This window comes from Myxocyprinus asiaticus, chromosome 1, assembly GCF_019703515.2.
Source record: "Myxocyprinus asiaticus isolate MX2 ecotype Aquarium Trade chromosome 1, UBuf_Myxa_2, whole genome shotgun sequence".
Taxonomy (NCBI): domain Eukaryota; kingdom Metazoa; phylum Chordata; class Actinopteri; order Cypriniformes; family Catostomidae; genus Myxocyprinus; species Myxocyprinus asiaticus.
This window is the reverse complement of record NC_059344.1, coordinates 13,976,454-13,996,023: the sequence shown is the minus strand read 5'-3', so window position 1 is coordinate 13,996,023 and position 19,570 is coordinate 13,976,454. Positions and strand designations below refer to the sequence as shown.

Here is a 19,570-nt window from a genome sequence, read left to right as displayed (position 1 = left end):
TACTCTTTCTGGTTTAGGACCATATAGGGATCAAAATATCATAGAGACTTGCTGGTGGGCTCTTTTAACTCAGGCCAGTAAGCAGTCACCTAGTAACCACCTAGAACACCATGGCAATGTGCAAAAAAATCACCCAGAACACTTTAACAACCACATAGCAACAACATGACAACCACAACACCCTGGCATCATGCCGGTGAGTTTTGCATGGGCAGTCACCGTTTACTTCACATTCATTCTGCAGACGATTTATCCAAAGTGTATTAAAATGCATGTGATTGCCCTGGGAATCAAACCTATCACTTTGGTGTTGCTACTACATTAACTCCTTCAGCAAATGTAAAAATCTTGTTATTTTTGCAATTCTGCGCAGAAGTAACATGCTTCACCCTTAAAAAAAAAAATTGCTATTCAAATTATATGTAATCCCAATAACAAATATCCCATCTGATCTTTACATTTTCAACACCATTTCTGAGATGAGTTTCATAAGTGATTGAGGAGACATGTGCATTTAAATGAGATTCAATTAAGAGCTGTGGCCCAGTCATCATCTGAAATTAGTCAGATTTATTTAGACACATTTGGCTGAATAATTGTGATATTTTTTACATAACACCCACACTGTTGCATTAAGATCATGCATTCACTTAAAAAAAAAAAAAAAAAATACCATATTAGTACTTTGGTACTAGTATTCTTTGAAGTACCTTACAATCCAATTTAAGTACCACAGTATATGAATATCGTAATCAAGTACAGTAACATCTCATACCATCACTGTTTTATGGTACTGCTAAAGTACTTTTTTGTAAGGGTCTTTTAACTGAGGACTGACGTGAAGAATACAGAAAGTGTCATTGCTGTCTCCCAAAGCTCAACTCTCCATGGTAAACTGGATTACTGCAGAACAGGGTCCCGTAGAAGGAAAACACTGCCACTTTGTGGCTGAATAGTCTCAAAGCATTCAATATGCATCTTTGGACTGTTGGAATCATTGTTTCCACCTTCTTTCTTATAAACATGCATATACTCCAGTGAACTCAAAGGAAGTATAATTGTAGCATAGATCATGCTTTATCTGTTAGAAGATCTTATGGTAAATATACACCAAAGCATCTCTGTCATAAAAGATTGAAGGTGTTTATGCGAAATGTTCATGATTGCATGTTTGCATGAATGAACACAGTATCGGTAATACTTTACAATAAGGTTCCATTTCTTAACATTAGTTAACAACATCAGTTAACATGAGCTAACAATGAACAATACTTTTACAGCATTTATTAATCTAGTTAATTTTAAGTTCAACATATAGGCCTACTAATCCATTTTTTAAATCAAAAGTTGTATTTGTTAACATTAGTTTATGCACGATGAACTAACATGACCTAACAATTAACAATTGTATTTTTATTAACTAACATTAACTAGAATAAGATTAATAAATGCTGTAAAATTACATCAGAAACGACTCTTCTGCCCCCACTTACAATTATCTAGGTCAGGGGTTTTCAACGGGGGCGTACAAAGGATGCCAGGGGGCACTGAGGAAAATTAGTTGATACATTAGGGGGGTTAGGGAAAATAATAAATTTGTTACTACTTATAAATGTTTATATTTTGTATTAATTGTTTTTAAATGTGTTTAGAGTAGGTCTACTGTTTATGTACACAACTGGAGTTAAGCAGAAATAAATCTGTGGCACATACATTCAACGCTGTGAGATTTTAAACACTGCAAAATAGAAATTAAAAAATGTACAATTTCCATTTTTTATATACAATTACTACTCTTGAGCTATATGTATATATATAAACTTGTATTGCACAAAAAAACTATATAAGGAGAGTGTAGTAGAAAATAAGTATAATTCACTAAGTGTTTGTCAAAGGCACTTTTTGTCTACTTATTTTCAAACATGAGTATTCTGAATGTTTTTTCTCTGCAATGATTAAAGTTAAATAGATCCAAAAGAGTTGTAAAATGACATCTTTACAAAATAAAAAGGAGCATAAAAACGAAACCACACATAAATATCTTGTTACTCTATGAGTGCAATTCTGCATTCATATGCATTCAACAAAAATAAGTGGCTCCCATAGAGTGAGACTGTACAAACTTTGTAAAGACTTATCCTTGAAAAAACATATTTTTAACAAGTTGAAATAAAAAAAAAAACTAAAAAAAAAAAAACTATATATATATAAAAAAAACAAAGAAATCCATGGAGAAATACCTAAAATAGCAAAGAATTACACTGTATTGCACATGTGACATTTAGGCACTGGCAATACAGTAGATCAACGTTTAAGGCCCAATGTGGCGACTATATTCCAAGGTGGCGTAGTCTATGCATTAACTATTCCCTTTATCTTAGTTGAGTTTCTTCGTCCCTGAATACAACAGGCTGACTAGAGCTGCCTCCGTATAGAGTGTTAATAATATGTCCAGTTGAAGTCAGAAGTTTACATACACCTTAGCCAAATACATTTAAACTCAGTTTTTTCACAATTCCTGACATTTAATCATAGAAAACATTGCCTGTCTTAGGTCAGTTAGGATCACTTCTTTATTTTAAGAATGTGAAATGTCAGAATAATAGTAGAGAGAATGATTTATTTCAGCTTTTACTTTTTTCATCACATTCCCAGTGGGTCGAAAGTTTTCACACACTTTGTTAGTATTTGGTAGCATTGCCTTTAAATTGTTTAACTTGGGTCAAACATTTTGGGTAGCCTTCCACAAGCTTCTCAAGATGAACGTAGTACCTTCAGGCATTTGGAAATTGCTCCCAGAAATTGCTTCTGAGGTCTTGGCTGATTTCTTTTGATTTTCCCATGATGTCAAGCAAAGAGGCTCCAATTGACTCTAATTAGGCAATTAGCCTATCAGAATCTAATTGGCTAATTGCCTAAAGGCTTGACATCATTTTCTGGAATTTTACGAGCTGCTTAAAGGCACAGTTAACTTAGTGAATGTAAACTTATGATCCACTAGAATTGTGATATAATCAATTAAAAGTGAAACAATCTGTCTATAAACAACTGCTGGAAAAATTACTCATGTCATGCACAAAGTAGATGTCCTAAATTACTTGCCAAGTGTATGTAAATTTATGACTTCAACTGTATCTACAGTATGTCATCAACCAAGGTGCACCTTCCTTGAGCATGGCCCAGTGGTAATGCCAGATGCATCTCATGATATATGGACCACCAGCATGGATGAAATGCATTCACTCAAACAGAATCTAATTGATACTAAAATATGCAGATCAGCAATCCACTTTTTGTAAAGTTCTGAACAACTCCAGGCATGTTCTCCAAGGGTTTTTCACACAGAACGTTCTCAGGAGACCGTTCTCATTTTAGTGTCAATGGAGATGCCCTCTTTCTCCTGGAAGGACTGTGTACACTACAGCTGCTCAGCTCTGTGTACTGTGCCTGAATAAAGAAGATTCAATCAGAACATGAGGCTCACAGCAAATTACTCGACTGAGAGAGTGTAAGTTTAGGGTAAGTTCAAATGAAGTTTGTGTTTATTCGTTGCATAAATTTAAAGACATGACAAGTCATGTGATCACAACATGGCGGTCACCATGAGGAGGTGACCCACCTCACAGTAGAAAAAATAACAACAGCTTTTTATAGACTACTGACTGGAGTCTTCATCTAATGTGAGTGTAAATAATTTTAATAGGGCTGTTAATCGATTAAAAGTTCTAATCTAATTAATTACGTGATATGCTGATTAGTTAATTGAATTAATCACATATATAAATATTTGCTGAGAAGGCAATATTTAGTTTATTTCCATTTCACTGAATAAGACAATCATTGGTCTGCAGTCCACAGCAATCCATTTTGCAATCGAATATGTCAATCTGTCTGAGATAGATTTATTACAAGGGCTTTTCTAAGGTATGTACACATGCCTCAGATGGACGCTTCTGGAGTGTCTTTGGTTGTGTCGCATAAAAAATGCAGCGTTAGGTCGCTGTATCAAGTTAAATGTACTTTGAAACTTTGAACGAAAGAATGCGTCCTCATCTTGTGCTGTCGCAAGTGTCAAGCAAGCCTGAGTGTGGTTTGTTGTCTGTACAGGTGCGCGTTGGCTATACAGCTGAAGCTTTGCTTACTGCCCCCTGCTGAAAACGGGGTACTTCAAATTTGAATTGTTCAGATGGTGGGAATATATTCCTTATTACGGTCCAGGGACATGAGTAATTGCAGTCATTTGTTTAATGCATAATTTTTCTGTATAATTTTTATATAATCAATCGCACTGAATTAACCTGTTAAATCAACAGCCCTATACCTTTTATACTTTTTGCACTGCATAAAGAAGAAAAAAAATCTTAATCTTAATTTACATTTTTGTCTTGTTTTCTAGTAAAAATATCCTTGGAAAAAGATCCATTTACTTAAGAAGCAAAAAGACATTTATACACAAGATATTAAATTTTCAGAAATTTTGTGAGAAATATCTTTTTTACAATCAGGTTAGAAATAAACGAAACTTGATTCAAAGGGAAAACTTAATTATAGTTATTTTTGATTACTGTACCCCATTGTAAAAAAAAAAAAAAAAAAACCTTCTTGTTTTAGGCATAAACCTCACTAAATTTTGTTGCAAGATTTCTCTGAAATCTGAAGTCTTAATATATTATGGTAAATGTACCTTTTTTAAAGTATGTTTACGTATTTTACTGGATAAAACAATACATGATTTTTGCAATGTACTGAAAGTTACATAGTGCACCTTTCTGTTATACCAGTATGCTTTTGTTGCCAATTCACTGAAGAGAAAACAGGCCAATGGTCTCATCCATAGAAAAAATAATGAGATTTCAGAAAACTGAAACCACCATCCCTGAATTTAGTCTATAAAAACTTTTAGTAAATTACATGGCTATTACCATTTGGACATCTGAAGGCACTCTGGAAAGGAAGTCCATAACCTCACTGTTATCAATGCCGTATGGATTCCGTAGTTTCTTTGTGAATTTATGTATACCTAAAAAAACAAACATATATAAGACCAAGCACTGAAATGGATCAATCTCAAACCATTAACACTTTTACTGCACAAAATTTAAATGTGCTTAAATCTAAGCAAATTTAAAACAAATTTGTATTACAACACAACATTTGAAAAAAAAAAAAGCAAACAAAAGTTTCTTCAGGTAACAGTATTGTTATCTTACCCCATAATAAAATAATGTAGCGTACTGAAATTAAGTAAGTGATGACTGTAGCTATGATGAGAACCAGGAAGGCCAGATTGGACAGGAAAGGCACTGACCAGTTGAATGTACTAAAGGGTAAAAACACGTTACAGCTTCAATTTTAAAAATAACACCCTTAAAGGATTAGTTCACCCTAAAATGAAAAACATGAAATGAAAACATTGCAAGTGAATGCGTGCCAAAAGTTTTAAGCTCCAAAATCCACAGAAGGGCAATATAAAAGTATTCCAGATGACTCTGGTGGTTAAATCCATATCTTCTGAAGTGATATGATAGGTGTGGGTGAGAAACAGATCAATATTTAAGTGTTTTTTTCCTTCACTTTCACTTTCTCCTTCTGTTTATGGTGATTCATGTTCTTAGTGCATATCGCCCCCTACTGGGCAGGGAGGAGAATTGATGATAAAAAAAATGACTTAAATATTGATCTGTTTCATGGGTTCAAACACTGGAGTCATATGGATTACTTTTATGCTCCATTTATGTGGATTTTGGAGCTTCAAAATTTTGGCACCCATTAACTTGCATTGTGTGAACCAACAGAGCTGAAATATTCTTCTAAAAATCTTAATTTGTGTTCTGCAGAAGAAAGAAAGTCATACACATCTGGGATGCCAGGAGGACAAGTAAATCATGAGAGAATTTTCATTTTTGGGTGAACTGTCCCTTTAAGTCTATTTAAGGGCATCACCATGCCATGAGAGTTCATTCATTCAAAATACAAGTCTAAATATTCTGACGCTAGCTTCTGGATCAGTGCTAATGTCATGGACAGATAACACTTCAAAATAAAAATACATCCATTCATTCTTGTCTGAACACTATCTACTGACTCACGGATCAAAAGGTTGTATTCTTCCATGAACCTGGGTTAAATACTTTATGCAATTAAAATTATGCAATTACAGTACCTTACACACCATATATTTAAACCGCATTGCTTTAAAGTTCACCCAAAAAAGACAATTCTGCGATCATTTTCTCACTTTAAAGTTGTTTCAGACCTGTATGACTTTTTTTCTTTTGTGGAGCATAAAAGGAAATACACTATATGGTCAAAAGTATGAGGACAAATATTAATGTTACACCATACAATGACATTTTAGAGGATTGTGTGCTTCATAACTTTATTGCTACAGTTTCAGGAGGACCCTTTTCTGTTCCAGTATGACTAATTAGAAGGGGGTGTCCACATACTTTTGGCCATATAGTGTAATTTAATGAAAATGTAATCCAGTCCTGTTGGCCGAATTCAATACAATAGCAGTAAACAGTGACTTACTTTAATGCTTAATAACGTGATGTTTGATCACGAAATGCACAGAAAACAAAACAAAAACTGAGGTTTGATGCTATCAATGTCGCCACCATATTGGATTCAGCACTGTTTACTACATAGTTTATCAATCATTCAATTTGATTTGAGAGTGAATACTAACATGTGTAAGTAAAGTACAGTTTAAGTAATTGGACTAACACTGACACCTAGGGGCATGGGTGTAGTATTATTCAAATGCAATAGTTTTCAGTTAAAGATGCCATTGTAGAAATGTATTATTCACAGTCAGTCATGATTCATTTAATCCATGAGTGAAAGTGTTAAATAACAGGGTGATTACTGAGATTAAGTGAGTTATATTTGATGTGATGTGATTCTAACACGAGGGGACCCACTCCATGTAAAACATCTTTTATAAGGTTACTGATATGACAGGAGCCTTCGTCTCATGTGAGTGATAAGTCATTAAAACACATTTTTAACGACTCCACATTTTAATATTAGCAAACTATAGTTTTGGCAAGTCATTTAGGACATCTACTTTGTGCATGACATGAGTAATTTTTCCAACAATTGTTTACAGACAGATTGTTTCACTTTTAACTGACTATATCACAACTCCAGTGGGTCAGAAGTTTACATACATTAAGTTAACTGTGCCTTTATGCAGCTTGGAAAATTGAGAAACCTGAAGGTACCACGTTCATCAGTACAAACAATAGTACGCAAGAATTATTTATTTATTTTCCCTTTTTCACCCAATTTGTAATGCCCAATTCCCAGTGCGCTTTTAAGTCCTCGTGGTCGCATAGTGATTCACCTCAATCCGGGTGGCGGAGGATGAATCCCAGTTGCCTCCACATCTGAGACCATCAACCCATGCATCTTATCACGTGGCTTGAGCGCGTTGCCACGAAGACATAGTGCATGTGGAGGATTCACACCATCCACTGCTGCATCCACGCTCAACTCACCACGTGCCTCACTGAGAACGAACCACATTATAGTGACCATGAGGAGGTTACCCCATGTGACTCTACCCTCCCTAGCAACCGGGCCAATTTGGTTGGAGTCACTCAGCACGCCCTGGGATTTGAACTAGCGAACTCCAGGGGTGGAAGCCAGCGTCTTTACCACTGAGCTACCCAGGCCCCCTAATAGTATGCAAGTATAAACACCATGGGACCACACAGCCATCATACCGCTCAGGAAGGAGACGCATTCTGTCTCCTAGAGATGAACGTAGTTTGGTGCAAAAAGTGCAAATCAATCCCAGAACAACAGCAAAGGACCTTGTGAAGATGCTGGAGGAAACATGTAGACAAGTATCTATATCCACAGTAAAACGAGTCCTATATTGACATAACCTGAAAGGCTGCTCAGCAAGGAAAAAGCCACTGCTCCAAAACTACCATAAAAAAAAAAAAAACAGACTACAGTTTGCAAGTGCACATGGGGACAAAGATCTTACTATTTGGAGAAATGTCCTCTGGTCTAATGAAACAAAAATTGAACTGTTTGGCCATAATGACCATTGTTTTGTTTGGAGGAAAAAGGGTAAGGCTTGCAAGCCGAAGAACACCATCAGAACCGTGAAGCATGGGGGTGCCAGCATCATGTTGTGGGGGTGCTTTGTTGCAGGAGGGACTGCACTTTGCAAAATAGATGGCATCATGAGGAAGGAAAATTATGTGGATATATTGAAGCATTATCTGAAGACATCAGCCAGGAACTTAAAGCTTGGTCGCAAATGGGTCTTCCAAATGGATAATGACCCCAAGCACACCTCCAAAATTGTGGCAAAATGGCTTAAGGACAACAAATTCAAAGTATTGGAGTGGCCATCACAAAGCTCTGACCTTAATCTGATAGAAAATTTGTAGGCAGAACTGAAAAAGCGTGTGCGAGCAAGGGGGCCTACAAACCTGACTCAGTTACACCAGTTCTATCTGGAGGAATGGGCCAAAATTCCAGCAACTTATTGTGAGAAGCTTGTGGAAGGCTACCAAAAACATTTGACCAAAGTTAAACAATTTAAAGGCAATGCTACCAAATACTAACAAAGTGTATGAAAACGTCTTACCCACTGGGAATGTGATGAAAGAAATGAAAGCTGAAATAAATCATTCTCTCTACTATTCGATTCTACTCTACTGTGACATTTCACATTCTTAAAATAAAGTAGTGATCCTAACTGACCTAAGCCAGGGAATGTTTTCTACGATTAAATGTCAGGAATTGTGAAAATGAGTTTAAATGTATTTGGCTAAGGTGTATGTAAACTTCTGACTTCAACTGTATGTTTCAAAATTACTATTAATTTATTTAGGAGCAAAAAATTTGAGAAAAATTACTGAATGCACCTTTAAATTATGGTCTGTCTGTTGGAACGTGATGCATGGGCTACTTTTATGACACTTTTGGGGACATTAAGAGTTAAAGTGAGTCACTTATTTTCTACTGCCATTGTACTGAATTCAGCCAACAGGACTCTATTAAATCATCATTAAATTATCTCCTTTTGAGTTCAGCATAAGAAATAAAGTCATATGAGTTTGGAACAACATGAGGGGGAGTTTAATTTTGGGGTGAACTATTCCTTCCACGATGACTGTATGTAGTTTACAGTAATTGGAGAGGTGAAAATGGCATGCATACTTCTTTATTCTTTCACTGAAGCATGCAATCTCCTCCAGAAGGTTCTGAACCGCAATGACGATCTCCTGAACCATGTGGATTTTCTCCATCAGACCTTTTCTTTCAGATTCCTACAACAAGAGACGTTTCGAATGAAAAGACCTTGGATATACAACCCCAATTCCAAAAAGGTTGGGACAGAATGAAAAATGCTAATATTGCGATATTGAAAGCACTACAACTAAACATTATATGATGTTTTACCTTGTTAATTTCATTGTTTTTTTAAAAATGTACAATCATTTCAAATCAGATGATTGCAACACACTCCAGAAAAGTTGGGACAGTCGAGTGTTTACCACTGTGAAACATAACCATTTCTTCTAATAACACTTATTAAGCATTTGGGCACTGAAGACACAAGTTTGTTAAGTTTAAAAAGTGGAATTTTCCCCCAATCATCCATTATGCAGGTCTTCAGCTGCACAATTGTACGGGGTCTTCGTTGCCATATTGTGCGCTTCATAATGCACCACACATTCTCAAATGGAGATGGTCAGGACTGCAGGCAGGCCAATCTAGCACCCACACTCTCTGCTTATTCGGCCAGTATGTGGTTTGAGGTTGTCCTGCTGAAAATTCCAGGGCGTCCCTGAAAAAGATTGTGCTGAATGGCAGTATATGGTGCTCCAAAATTTGTACATATCTGTCTGCATTAATGGTGCCCTCACAGATGTGCGAGTTACCCATGCCATGGTAACTGACACACCCCTTGCCCATACAGACACTGGCTTTTAGACCTGATGCTGATAACAGCTTGGATGTTCCTTTTTTCTATTTGTCATGGAGAACAAGATGGCTGTGTTTTTCAAAAACTATTTGAAATATGGACTCATCGGACCAAAAAACACAGTTCCACTGTTCTACTTTCCATCTAAGATGAGACTGAGCCCAGAGAAATTGGCAGCACTTCTGGTCATTGTTGATATATGGCTTCTGCTTTGCATAGTAAAGTCTTAACTTGCATCTGTGGATGCAGCGGCGAATGGTGTTGACTAACAAAGGTTAACTAAAGTAATCCCAAGCACATGTTCATGATATCCATTAAAGATGAAAGATGTTTTTTAAGACAGTGATGTCTGAGGGATCAGAGATCACATGCATTCAGAAGTTGTTTTCGTCTTGCCCTTTACGCATTGAGATTTGACCAGATTCCTTGAATCTTTTAACTATATTGTGCACTGTAGAGGGTGAAATGCCCAAAGTCCTTCCAATTTGTCTTTGGGGAACATTGTTCTAAAAGTGCTGGATTATTTGCTGAAGCATCTGTTGGGAAATTGACAAGTCTCGAATGATCCTTGCTCTTGAAGGACTAGGCTCCTTATATACTATGACATGATTGCCTCACCTGTTTAACATCTCCTGTATCACATTGCCTTGTTATTTCAACTCCTCAAATTGTTATTAGTCTTAAATTGCCCCTGTCTCAACTTTTTTGGAGCGTGTTGCAATCATCTGATTTGAATTTACTGTACATAAAAAATAAATAAAAACAAATTGTAAAAAAAATTTCACAAGGTAAAACATCATACAATGTGCAGCTGCACATTATAGCAAAGGATGAATATAATTTACAAATCACTACTATTTGTTTTTCTTAGCATTTTTCATACTGTCCCAACTTTTTTGGATTTGGGGTTGTAAAATGTCATACTTATTTTCTGAGATGAAAGAAACTGGTGAAATTTGTAAATAGTCAAGGCATTAGATGATTAAGAAGAGAGAATTATGCCTTTTCATCCTCGTCTTCCTCTTCATATAGCTCCATGGTGTCCTGCCAAAGAAAGGATTTATGTCAGGTTTGAATATCTATGGAGCTAAACAAAAGACAAAAATATTTGAATTTGAATGTTGTGAATTTGAATTTTAGACATGTGGCATTTAACAAAATTGAATTTTCCATGGCATATTTTATAGTTTTTAATTTGAATTTCATAAATTTGAATTCTAAACATGTGGCATTTAACAAAATGTAATTGCTTTTGTGGCATATCTTATAGATTTGTATTTTTAAAAAGCAGATTTTGTGTTCCGAATTTTTTAGAGGTGAAATTAGCTGTAAATATTCAGATTATAAAATTACAGATGAAGAAATTCAATTTTAAAATTCAATATAGAATTCAATATTCTAATATTCAAAATGCAGAAATTCAGATCTTACAGAAAGTAGGCCAGAGGTCAAGCATCTGTGTTCCACAGGGAAAATTAGAGGGTTTCAGAGAAATCGAACAGAGCATTTTGGCCAATCACAGAGCTACAAAGGCAATTCCAGCATTAGCAGTGAAAACGTAAATTTTACATACTGTATATCAAGTACCCATGACCAGTATATATCGAACCATTTCAATGAATTATCATAGGCACCTGCAGATAGAGTCCAGACATCAGAAAATTTTCAGTCTAAACATGTTTTTTTTCCACTTTAGATCAGGAAATTAGCTTGCATTACAGAAGTGACTAAAGTGGACATGAGTAAAAACTTTGTGAATTGAAATGCACAGTCCAGAAATAATACCAGCCACATAATATAGAAGGGTTGACAGTCCTAAGAATATGTAGTAATTATTTTTTTATAATAAAAATGTTAATATAATAAAAATATTTTTACTGTTGTTTTCACATAAATGAGGAAAACCCATCGTTACGGACAGAACAGTTGTGAAAGCAGCACTTACTTGATGAGGGGGAAATCAAAACACTAAAACTTGTAACTTTGATCTCTGAGACATCTGTATAATGTAACCATCAAGCTGCATGATGGATTTAAATAAGATTAAAACTGCAATATCATCATGCACAAATACAAAGCACTATGGGGTTGCGTTTTTTTTAATATATAGTCTGAATTGACTGCTTCAGACAGCGCTGCGCGAGCGAGCTGTGCCCTGGCGGGAGTAAAAATCGGAACACGCAGAGTAGCCCAGCAATTATGTTTATCATATTACAGTTCAAATCGCACAGTTTGTCAAAATGGTACCTTAACACAATAAAGGATGCATATCGCTCTGTCCCACGAGCAGCTTTGGGACTCTCTGATCACTGTCTGGTTCATCATCTTCCAACCTACAGGCAGAAACTAAAATCAGCTAAACCTGTAGTAAGGACTGTAAAGTGATGGACCAATGAAGCAGAGCTGGAACTACAAGCCTGCTTTCACTGAACTGATTGAAGTGTTTTTGAGGCTGCAGCCACAGACCTGGACGAGCCCACAGATACTGTGACATCATATATCAGTTTCTGTGAGGGTATGTGCATTTCTACTAGGACTTATTTAACATACAACAATGACAAACCATGGTTTACAGCAAATCACAGGCAGCTTCGTCAGGCCAAAGAGGATGCTTACAGAAGTGGGGATAAAATCTTGTACAATCAGGCCAAAAACAGACTGGAAAAGGAGATTAGAGTGGCTAAAAGAAGCTATTCTGAAAAGCTAATAAAACACTTTTCAGCTAACGACCCTGCATCAGTGTGGAGAAGTCTGAAAGACTTTACCAACTACAAGACACCATCCCCAACAGTGTAGGGAATCAACAACTGGCTGATGACCTGAATGCGTTTTCCTGTAGATTTGAAAAGCCCAGTCACACACCCCACACCCGCTCCGACTTTCACAGCACACGAACATTTACATCTCACCCTCCATGCAATCACCCTCCTCCCCTATCCTGCAACTCAACCTTCACTTAAGATCTGTGAAGAGGATGTGTGCCGGATCTTCCGGAAATAGAAGACAAGAAAAGCACAGTGCCCAGACAGTGTTTCACCCATTTGTCTAAAATCCTGTGCTGACCAGCTGGCCCCCATCTTCACAAAGATCTTCAACAGATCACTGGAGCAGTGTGAAGTTCCCTGCTGCTTCAAACGCTCTACAATCATCCCTGTCCCAAAGAAACCAAAACTCACAGGACTTAATGACTACAGACCCGTCGCTCTGATGTCTGTGGTCATGAAATCATTTGAGAGACTGGTGTTGGCCCACCTGAAGGACATCACTGAACCATTCCTGGATCCCCTGCAGTTTGCCTATTGAGCAAACAGGTCTGTGGATGATGTAGTCAATTTGGGACTGTACTGCATAGTTCAACATCTAGACAGACCAGGGACTTATGCAAGGATACTATTTGTTGACTTCTGTTCGGCTTTTAACACCATCAGCCCCACTCTCCTATGGACTAAATTAACCTAGCTCTCTGTTCCTGCCTCTATCTGTCAGTAGATCACCAGCTTTCTGATGGACAGGCAGCAGCTAGTGAGAATGGGGAAATTCACCTCCAGCACATGTACAATCAGCATTGGTGCCCCCCCCCCCCAGGGATGTGTGCTCTCCCCACTACTCTTCTCCCTGTACACAAATGACTGCACTGCCAAGGACCCCTCTGTCAAGCTCCTGAAGTTCGCAGACAACACTACAGTCATCGGCCTCATCAAAGATGATGATGAGTCTGCATACAGAAGGGAAGTTAACAGCTGGCCATTTGGTGCAGTCAAAACAACCTGGAGCTGAACATGCTCAAAACAGTGGCGATGATAGTGGACATTAGGAGGAACACCCCAACATTAACCCTGCTCTTTCCGAACAGCACTGTGAGTCATTCAGGTTCCTGGGCACTACCATCTCACAGGACCTGAAGTGGGAGACCCACACAGACTCAATTTTGAAAAAGACCCAGCAGAGGTTGTACTTCCTTCACAAGATGAGGAAGTTCAACCTGCCACCGGCAGTCATTGAGTCTATCCTCTGCACTTCTATAACTGTCTGGTTTGGTTCAGCTACCAAGTCAGACATCAGAAGACTTCAAAGGATAGTTCGGACTGCTGAGAGGATTATTGGCGCTCCCCTACCCACCCTGCTAAAACTGTACACATCCAGAGTGACGAAAAGGGCTGGTAAAATCACTCTTGACCCCATTCACCCAGCACACTTCCTTTTCGAACTGTTGCCCTCTGGCCGGCACTACAGAGCACTGAGCACCAGAACTGCCAGGCACAGGAACAGTTTTTCCCTCAGGCCATCTACCTCATGAACAGTTAAAACTGCACCCAAATACTTTCCTTTTGTCAATACAACCATGTGTAATATTCAATCCATCCATTTCTACTTACATCCATATTTCATTTATATTCTTTAACATATCCTACCTCTTCTTCAATACATTACATCATCTGCACATAACTGTATATCTGTATATAAAACATCCAAACAACATTATTGCTCTATTGTATATTTCTCTTTTTTATATGTTATAACTTACGTGACGAGGAGGAGGGCAGGGCCAGGCCGTGACTACACACGCCCGGCCCCCAATTGGGCTAATCAGCCGAGGAGAGGGATAAGTGCAGTGGAATGCGGCAGTTTGGGAGAGAGAGAGCCACATGCAGCTGCCATGTGTGCATTTATGTTTTTGTGTCTTTTTGTTTAAGTTCCTATTAAAATATTACTTTGATTGTTCAGCCGGTTCCTGCCTCCTCCTTTCCCATCCTTAATCGTGTTACATTGGTGCCGAAGCCCGGGAAGGAGGAGGGATGCGCTGTCGTGGAGTCCTCGCCACTGTCATCCACCCAAAGGAGCAGCCGCGCCCATTCGCCGGGTGACGGAGGAGTCGCTGCCGGCCGCCTGGATGCGGAGGAACGGCCGCCATCCGCGAGAGGAGGAGGGGCTCACTGCCAGCCGCCTGGAGTGGTGGAGCCGCTGCCAGGGCCGGTGGAGTTCCCTACCAGCCGCCAAAATGCGGAGGGGCGTTCCATCCGCCAGGGGTCAGAGGACTGGTTCCGGTCCGCCACGGGAGGAGCAGCTGTCGTCCACCAGAGGGTGGAGCAGTGATCGAGGACCAGGCGATGGCATGTCTGGGAACCAGCGAGCAAGTTTTTTTTCTCTCTCTCCTCTCTCTCACTGTCGCTCAGCCTTGCCCTTTCCATCTCCTCTTTTTTTTTTTTTTTTTTTCTCCCCCCATCCCCCTCCCCAGCCCTAGAGAGGCAGGGAAAAGCCTGCTGGCAGGCGGGGCCAAAAGGGCAGCAGAAAAAAAGGTGCTGTTATGACAAAGTGTGGATATTTTTCAGATAATTCCTTATTTCTTTGGAAAATTATTGTTGTTAACAAAGTGAAAATAAGTAGTCCTTCAGTCCCTCTTTTTCAATTATAAAATATAGCTGTTTGAAAATGTTCATAAGAGGTGGACAAACAATGCCATTTACAAACAATGCTATTATAGCACTATAATACAGTAAACTATAAATCTAAATGAACAATTTAAAACGGGTTTTGTACCTTTGCTTAAAACTTTATTTTTACATGGTTGACATTTTCATGGAATTGCTCACTACAGGTTTCTGACCTCTGTGAAGTTGGCATCCCATATAATTAAATCATTACCAAAAATTATGCCATTCATTTGTGCTGATTTGTGCCGTTAAAAGAAACACTAAGTATTTCCTTTTCTTAGATATAATAAGAAACTTTTCGGGAGCGGAGACGTCACTCTCCACCCGTTGAACAAATCGTTCCAAACCGGTGCCGTTCGTTTGTGCACGATTTTTGCTTGTTTGTGCCGTTAAAATAAACATCATAACGTTTTCCATTCTTTGTATTCAACAAGAGCTTTTGGGAGCCGCAGGCTACACCCCATGTCAATCACTCTCACCTGTCTCCATCGTTTATGATGGTTTGTGCTGTGTTTGGTATCGTCAAAGCATTTATTATGCAACCTTTATTATTCAACCCATCAAACTCCAAATGCAACAATGAAAATTGCCTGTGTTTAAATAAAAAAATAACAGCCCACTCCAATTTGAAAAGAAACAGATCAAAATAAACAATTCACAAAACACAGACACTTTTCGCACCATTTCTAAAACATTTTCAAACAGCTATATTTTATAATTGCAAAAGAGGGATTGAAGGACTATTTATTTTACATGTTCTTAGGAGTGTCAACCCTTCTATATTATGTGGCTGGTATTATTTGTGGATTGTGCATTTCAATTCACATTTCAAAGTTTTTACTCGTATCCACTTAAGTCACATCTGTAACACAAGCTAATTTCCTGATCTAAAGTGGTAGAAAATTTGTTTAGGCTGAACATTTTCTGATGTCTGGACTCTATCTGCAGGTGTCTATGATAATTCATTGAAATGGTTTAATTTATACTGGTCATGGGTACTTGATTTTACTTTTTCACTGCTAATGCTGGAATTGCCATTGTAGCTCTGTGATTGGCCAAAATGCTCAGTTTGACTTTTCTGAAACCCTCTAATTTTCCCTGTGGAACCCGGATGCTTGACCTCTGGCCTACTTTCTGAAAGATCTGAAATTCTGCGTTCTGAATGTTAGAATATTGAATTCTATATTGAATTTTGAATACTGAATTTCTTCAGCTGTAATTTTATAATCTGAATATTTACAGCTAATCGCCCCTCTAAAAAATTCAGAACCCAAAATCTGCTGTTTAAAATACAAATCTATCAAATATGCCAAAAAAAAAAGAATAAAATGACATTTTGTTAAATGCCACGTCTACAATTCAAATTTACGAATCTCAAACTGAAAACTAAAAAAATACACCATGAGAAATTCAATTTTGTTAAATGCCACATGTCTAATGCAAATTCAAATATTTTTGTCATTTATCTATCTCTATAAAAATCCTTTATCCATCTTACAGTATATACACTATATGTACAATAACAGTTCGTTTTTGATTATTACTTTTGTCCACATTTTATAATAACAGTGAAGTTATCAAGGAACAAGATATGAGAATTATGTTGTGACCAAAAACTGGCTCCGCACACACGGGGTATTCTCTCAACCAAACTTCATGAGGTGCCCCCTGTTTTTTGTAAATAGTATTGAAGGAGTTTGTGTATGTTGGACACTTGTTGGCTGCTTTTCCATCACTTTCCAGTCCATTTCAATTGTTTAAAATAAATTATTTATTTATTTTTAAGAAATTCAACCAGGCATTATTTATATTTATCTACAAATGAATTTCAAACATTTATGCATATGCCTTTGGATAAAAAATAAAAAAAAATAAATAAAAAAAAAGATCATAAGAAACAAATTAATTCAAGTGTGTCTGAACTTTTGGCTGGTAGTATATATTAGAATAATGCAAACTGTGACCTGTTTATGCAGTCAGGCTTACAGACATCATCAAGCCACTCAAACAAATGACAACCAAATTCCCAACTGTAGCTGTCCACTCTTGTGTTATACTATGAAAGGCAACATACTACTACAAACAAATTGCTTATCTAAGCTGTTATGAAAATGTGCAATTAACGCAAAAGTCACCCACTAGATCTTTGCTGACTCTCTCAGAGGCGATATGCAGATAGTTCCTTGCAATTAGCAGGACCATGAAGAGAGGCAGCATGTAGAAATCCCAATACCACACTGTAAGAACAAAGACCTGCAGGAGAACACATGGACAAGGGTTCATACTACAAATGCTTGTCTAATGCATGCTCACAGATCATACATACTGTATACACTCACCAAGCAATTTATTAAGATCTGTGCAACTACTTATTTATGCGATTATCGAATCAGCCAATCATGTGGCAGCAGTGTGATGCATAAAATCATTCAGATATGGGTCAGGAGCTTCAGTTATTGTTCACATCAACCATCAGAATGGGGGAAAAAAAATTGTGATCTCAGTGATTTCGATCATGGCATGATTGTTGTTGCCAGACGGGCTGGTTTGAGTATTTCTGTATCTGCTGATCTCCTAAGATTTTCATGCACAACAGTCTCTAGAGTTTACTCGTAATGGTGCCAAAAACAAAAATCATCCAGTGAGCGGCAGCTCTGCGGACGGAAACGCCTTGTTGATAAGAGAGGTCAACAGAGAATGGCCGGACTGGTTCGAGCTGACAGAAAGGCTACGATAACTCAGATAACCCCTCTGTACAATTGTAGTGAGCAGAATAGCATCTCAGAATGCACAACACGTCGAACCTTGAGGCGGATGGGCTACAAAAGCAGAAGACCACGCTGGGCACTTTATTAGGACCATAGTATTCCTAATAATGTGCTCGGTGATCAGTAAATTATTCTCTTAAAGTTAACATGAAAACAACATTCACAATCCATTTTACGTCCGTAATCTAGTGTATTTCTGGGTGAAACAGGATATTCAACGAGAAAACGATGTAGCAGCTCAGAACTTCATCTTATCCATCGGGAATTGATTGGAACCTGAAAAGCAGAATGGAGCCAGGAGGTTGGAGGTGAGAGGTTGAAAAAGTACAAATGTAAAAGTTACATTGCATTCCTTTCAAATGCAATGGAAAATTTACTCGGAATTGCTGTCCGTTGGCCAGGGGCGGACTGGGAAGAGGCGCAACACATATATTACGGTCCGGGGCAGGGCAGTCGACAATACAGTCACAGAGAAGGGAATGCATTGCATTCAGCCAATTTATACTACCAAATTCTTATGAATGTGTTGTCTTCATTTACTTTGACATTGCTTGACAGAAAATGGAATATAATATGCCGGAGAATAACCTCAGAATTAAATTGCACTTGACCCAGCCCATTAGCACTTTGCATGCACGATTTTGCCAACCCACTTGAGCCTACACTTAATGCATGCTTGCACAAAAATGTCAAAACTTTATGGCCATGCCCACCGACTTTGTATGACAGTATGCATGCCACTGTGCTTAAGGCATGGAGCTCTTAAAATAAGGCCAGAAGAATGTGCATTAACAAAGTAAATGGGGTCAAATTTGACTTTAAAAGTCCATGAATGTAAACAGGAGATAAGTTGAGACTATAATGTTACTTTAAAACAACTTTGTTATATAGGGGAAGAACTTCTATGGAACTACTGAATTAACTAACTCTGACAAAAAGCCATATAGGAAACCCACTGAAACTATAACAGAAAGAGACAAATAGATAATCATTGATTCTTGAAGATACATTTGGTTGTCTTTTTGATGCAGCTTTGACTGTGAAGTAAAAATAGCTATTATTCAGGCTAGATTTGGCCTGTCAGGGTAGTGGCAGCAAGATAACACTTATTAATGGGTTTGGTGAAAGATTTGGCTTACCAAAAATGCTATGATACTCCTCTGCACACTTTCCCACTGGAAACAGCTTTTGATAAACTGGTTAACGTGGCACACGGCACGGTAAAGGTTCCTCACGCGAAGAATGTTTCGGGCAAGAACCTGTTAGTATCACACTTTGTTATCAGTAAATAATAGCCATTTATATATGCATGTATTGAAAGTTTTCATTCCTTACAATTTCAGAAGATGTTCTTGGGAATGTTTTTCCAAGTCATCCAATACCATAATATACTATACCATACTAACACAATC

General features: G+C 37.8%; 1 protein-coding gene across 1 annotated transcript in view; it reads right to left on the bottom strand.

Annotated features, from left to right (window-relative positions):
• Positions 1-596: 596 nt before the first annotated feature.
• Positions 597-19,570, bottom strand: part of LOC127444793 (multiple C2 and transmembrane domain-containing protein 2-like) — a 49,566-nt gene continuing 30,592 nt past the window's right edge. The window contains exons 16-22 of the mRNA XM_051704339.1: positions 19,298-19,417; positions 17,530-17,643; positions 10,961-11,002; positions 9,190-9,299; positions 5,211-5,320; positions 4,923-5,020; positions 597-3,447 (exon numbers count right to left, since the gene is read on the bottom strand). Of these exons, the coding sequence (XP_051560299.1) occupies positions 3,367-3,447; positions 4,923-5,020; positions 5,211-5,320; positions 9,190-9,299; positions 10,961-11,002; positions 17,530-17,643; positions 19,298-19,417 (675 nt within the window). The 3' untranslated portion in view covers positions 597-3,366. The remainder of the gene's footprint in view (positions 3,448-4,922; positions 5,021-5,210; positions 5,321-9,189; positions 9,300-10,960; positions 11,003-17,529; positions 17,644-19,297; positions 19,418-19,570) is intronic.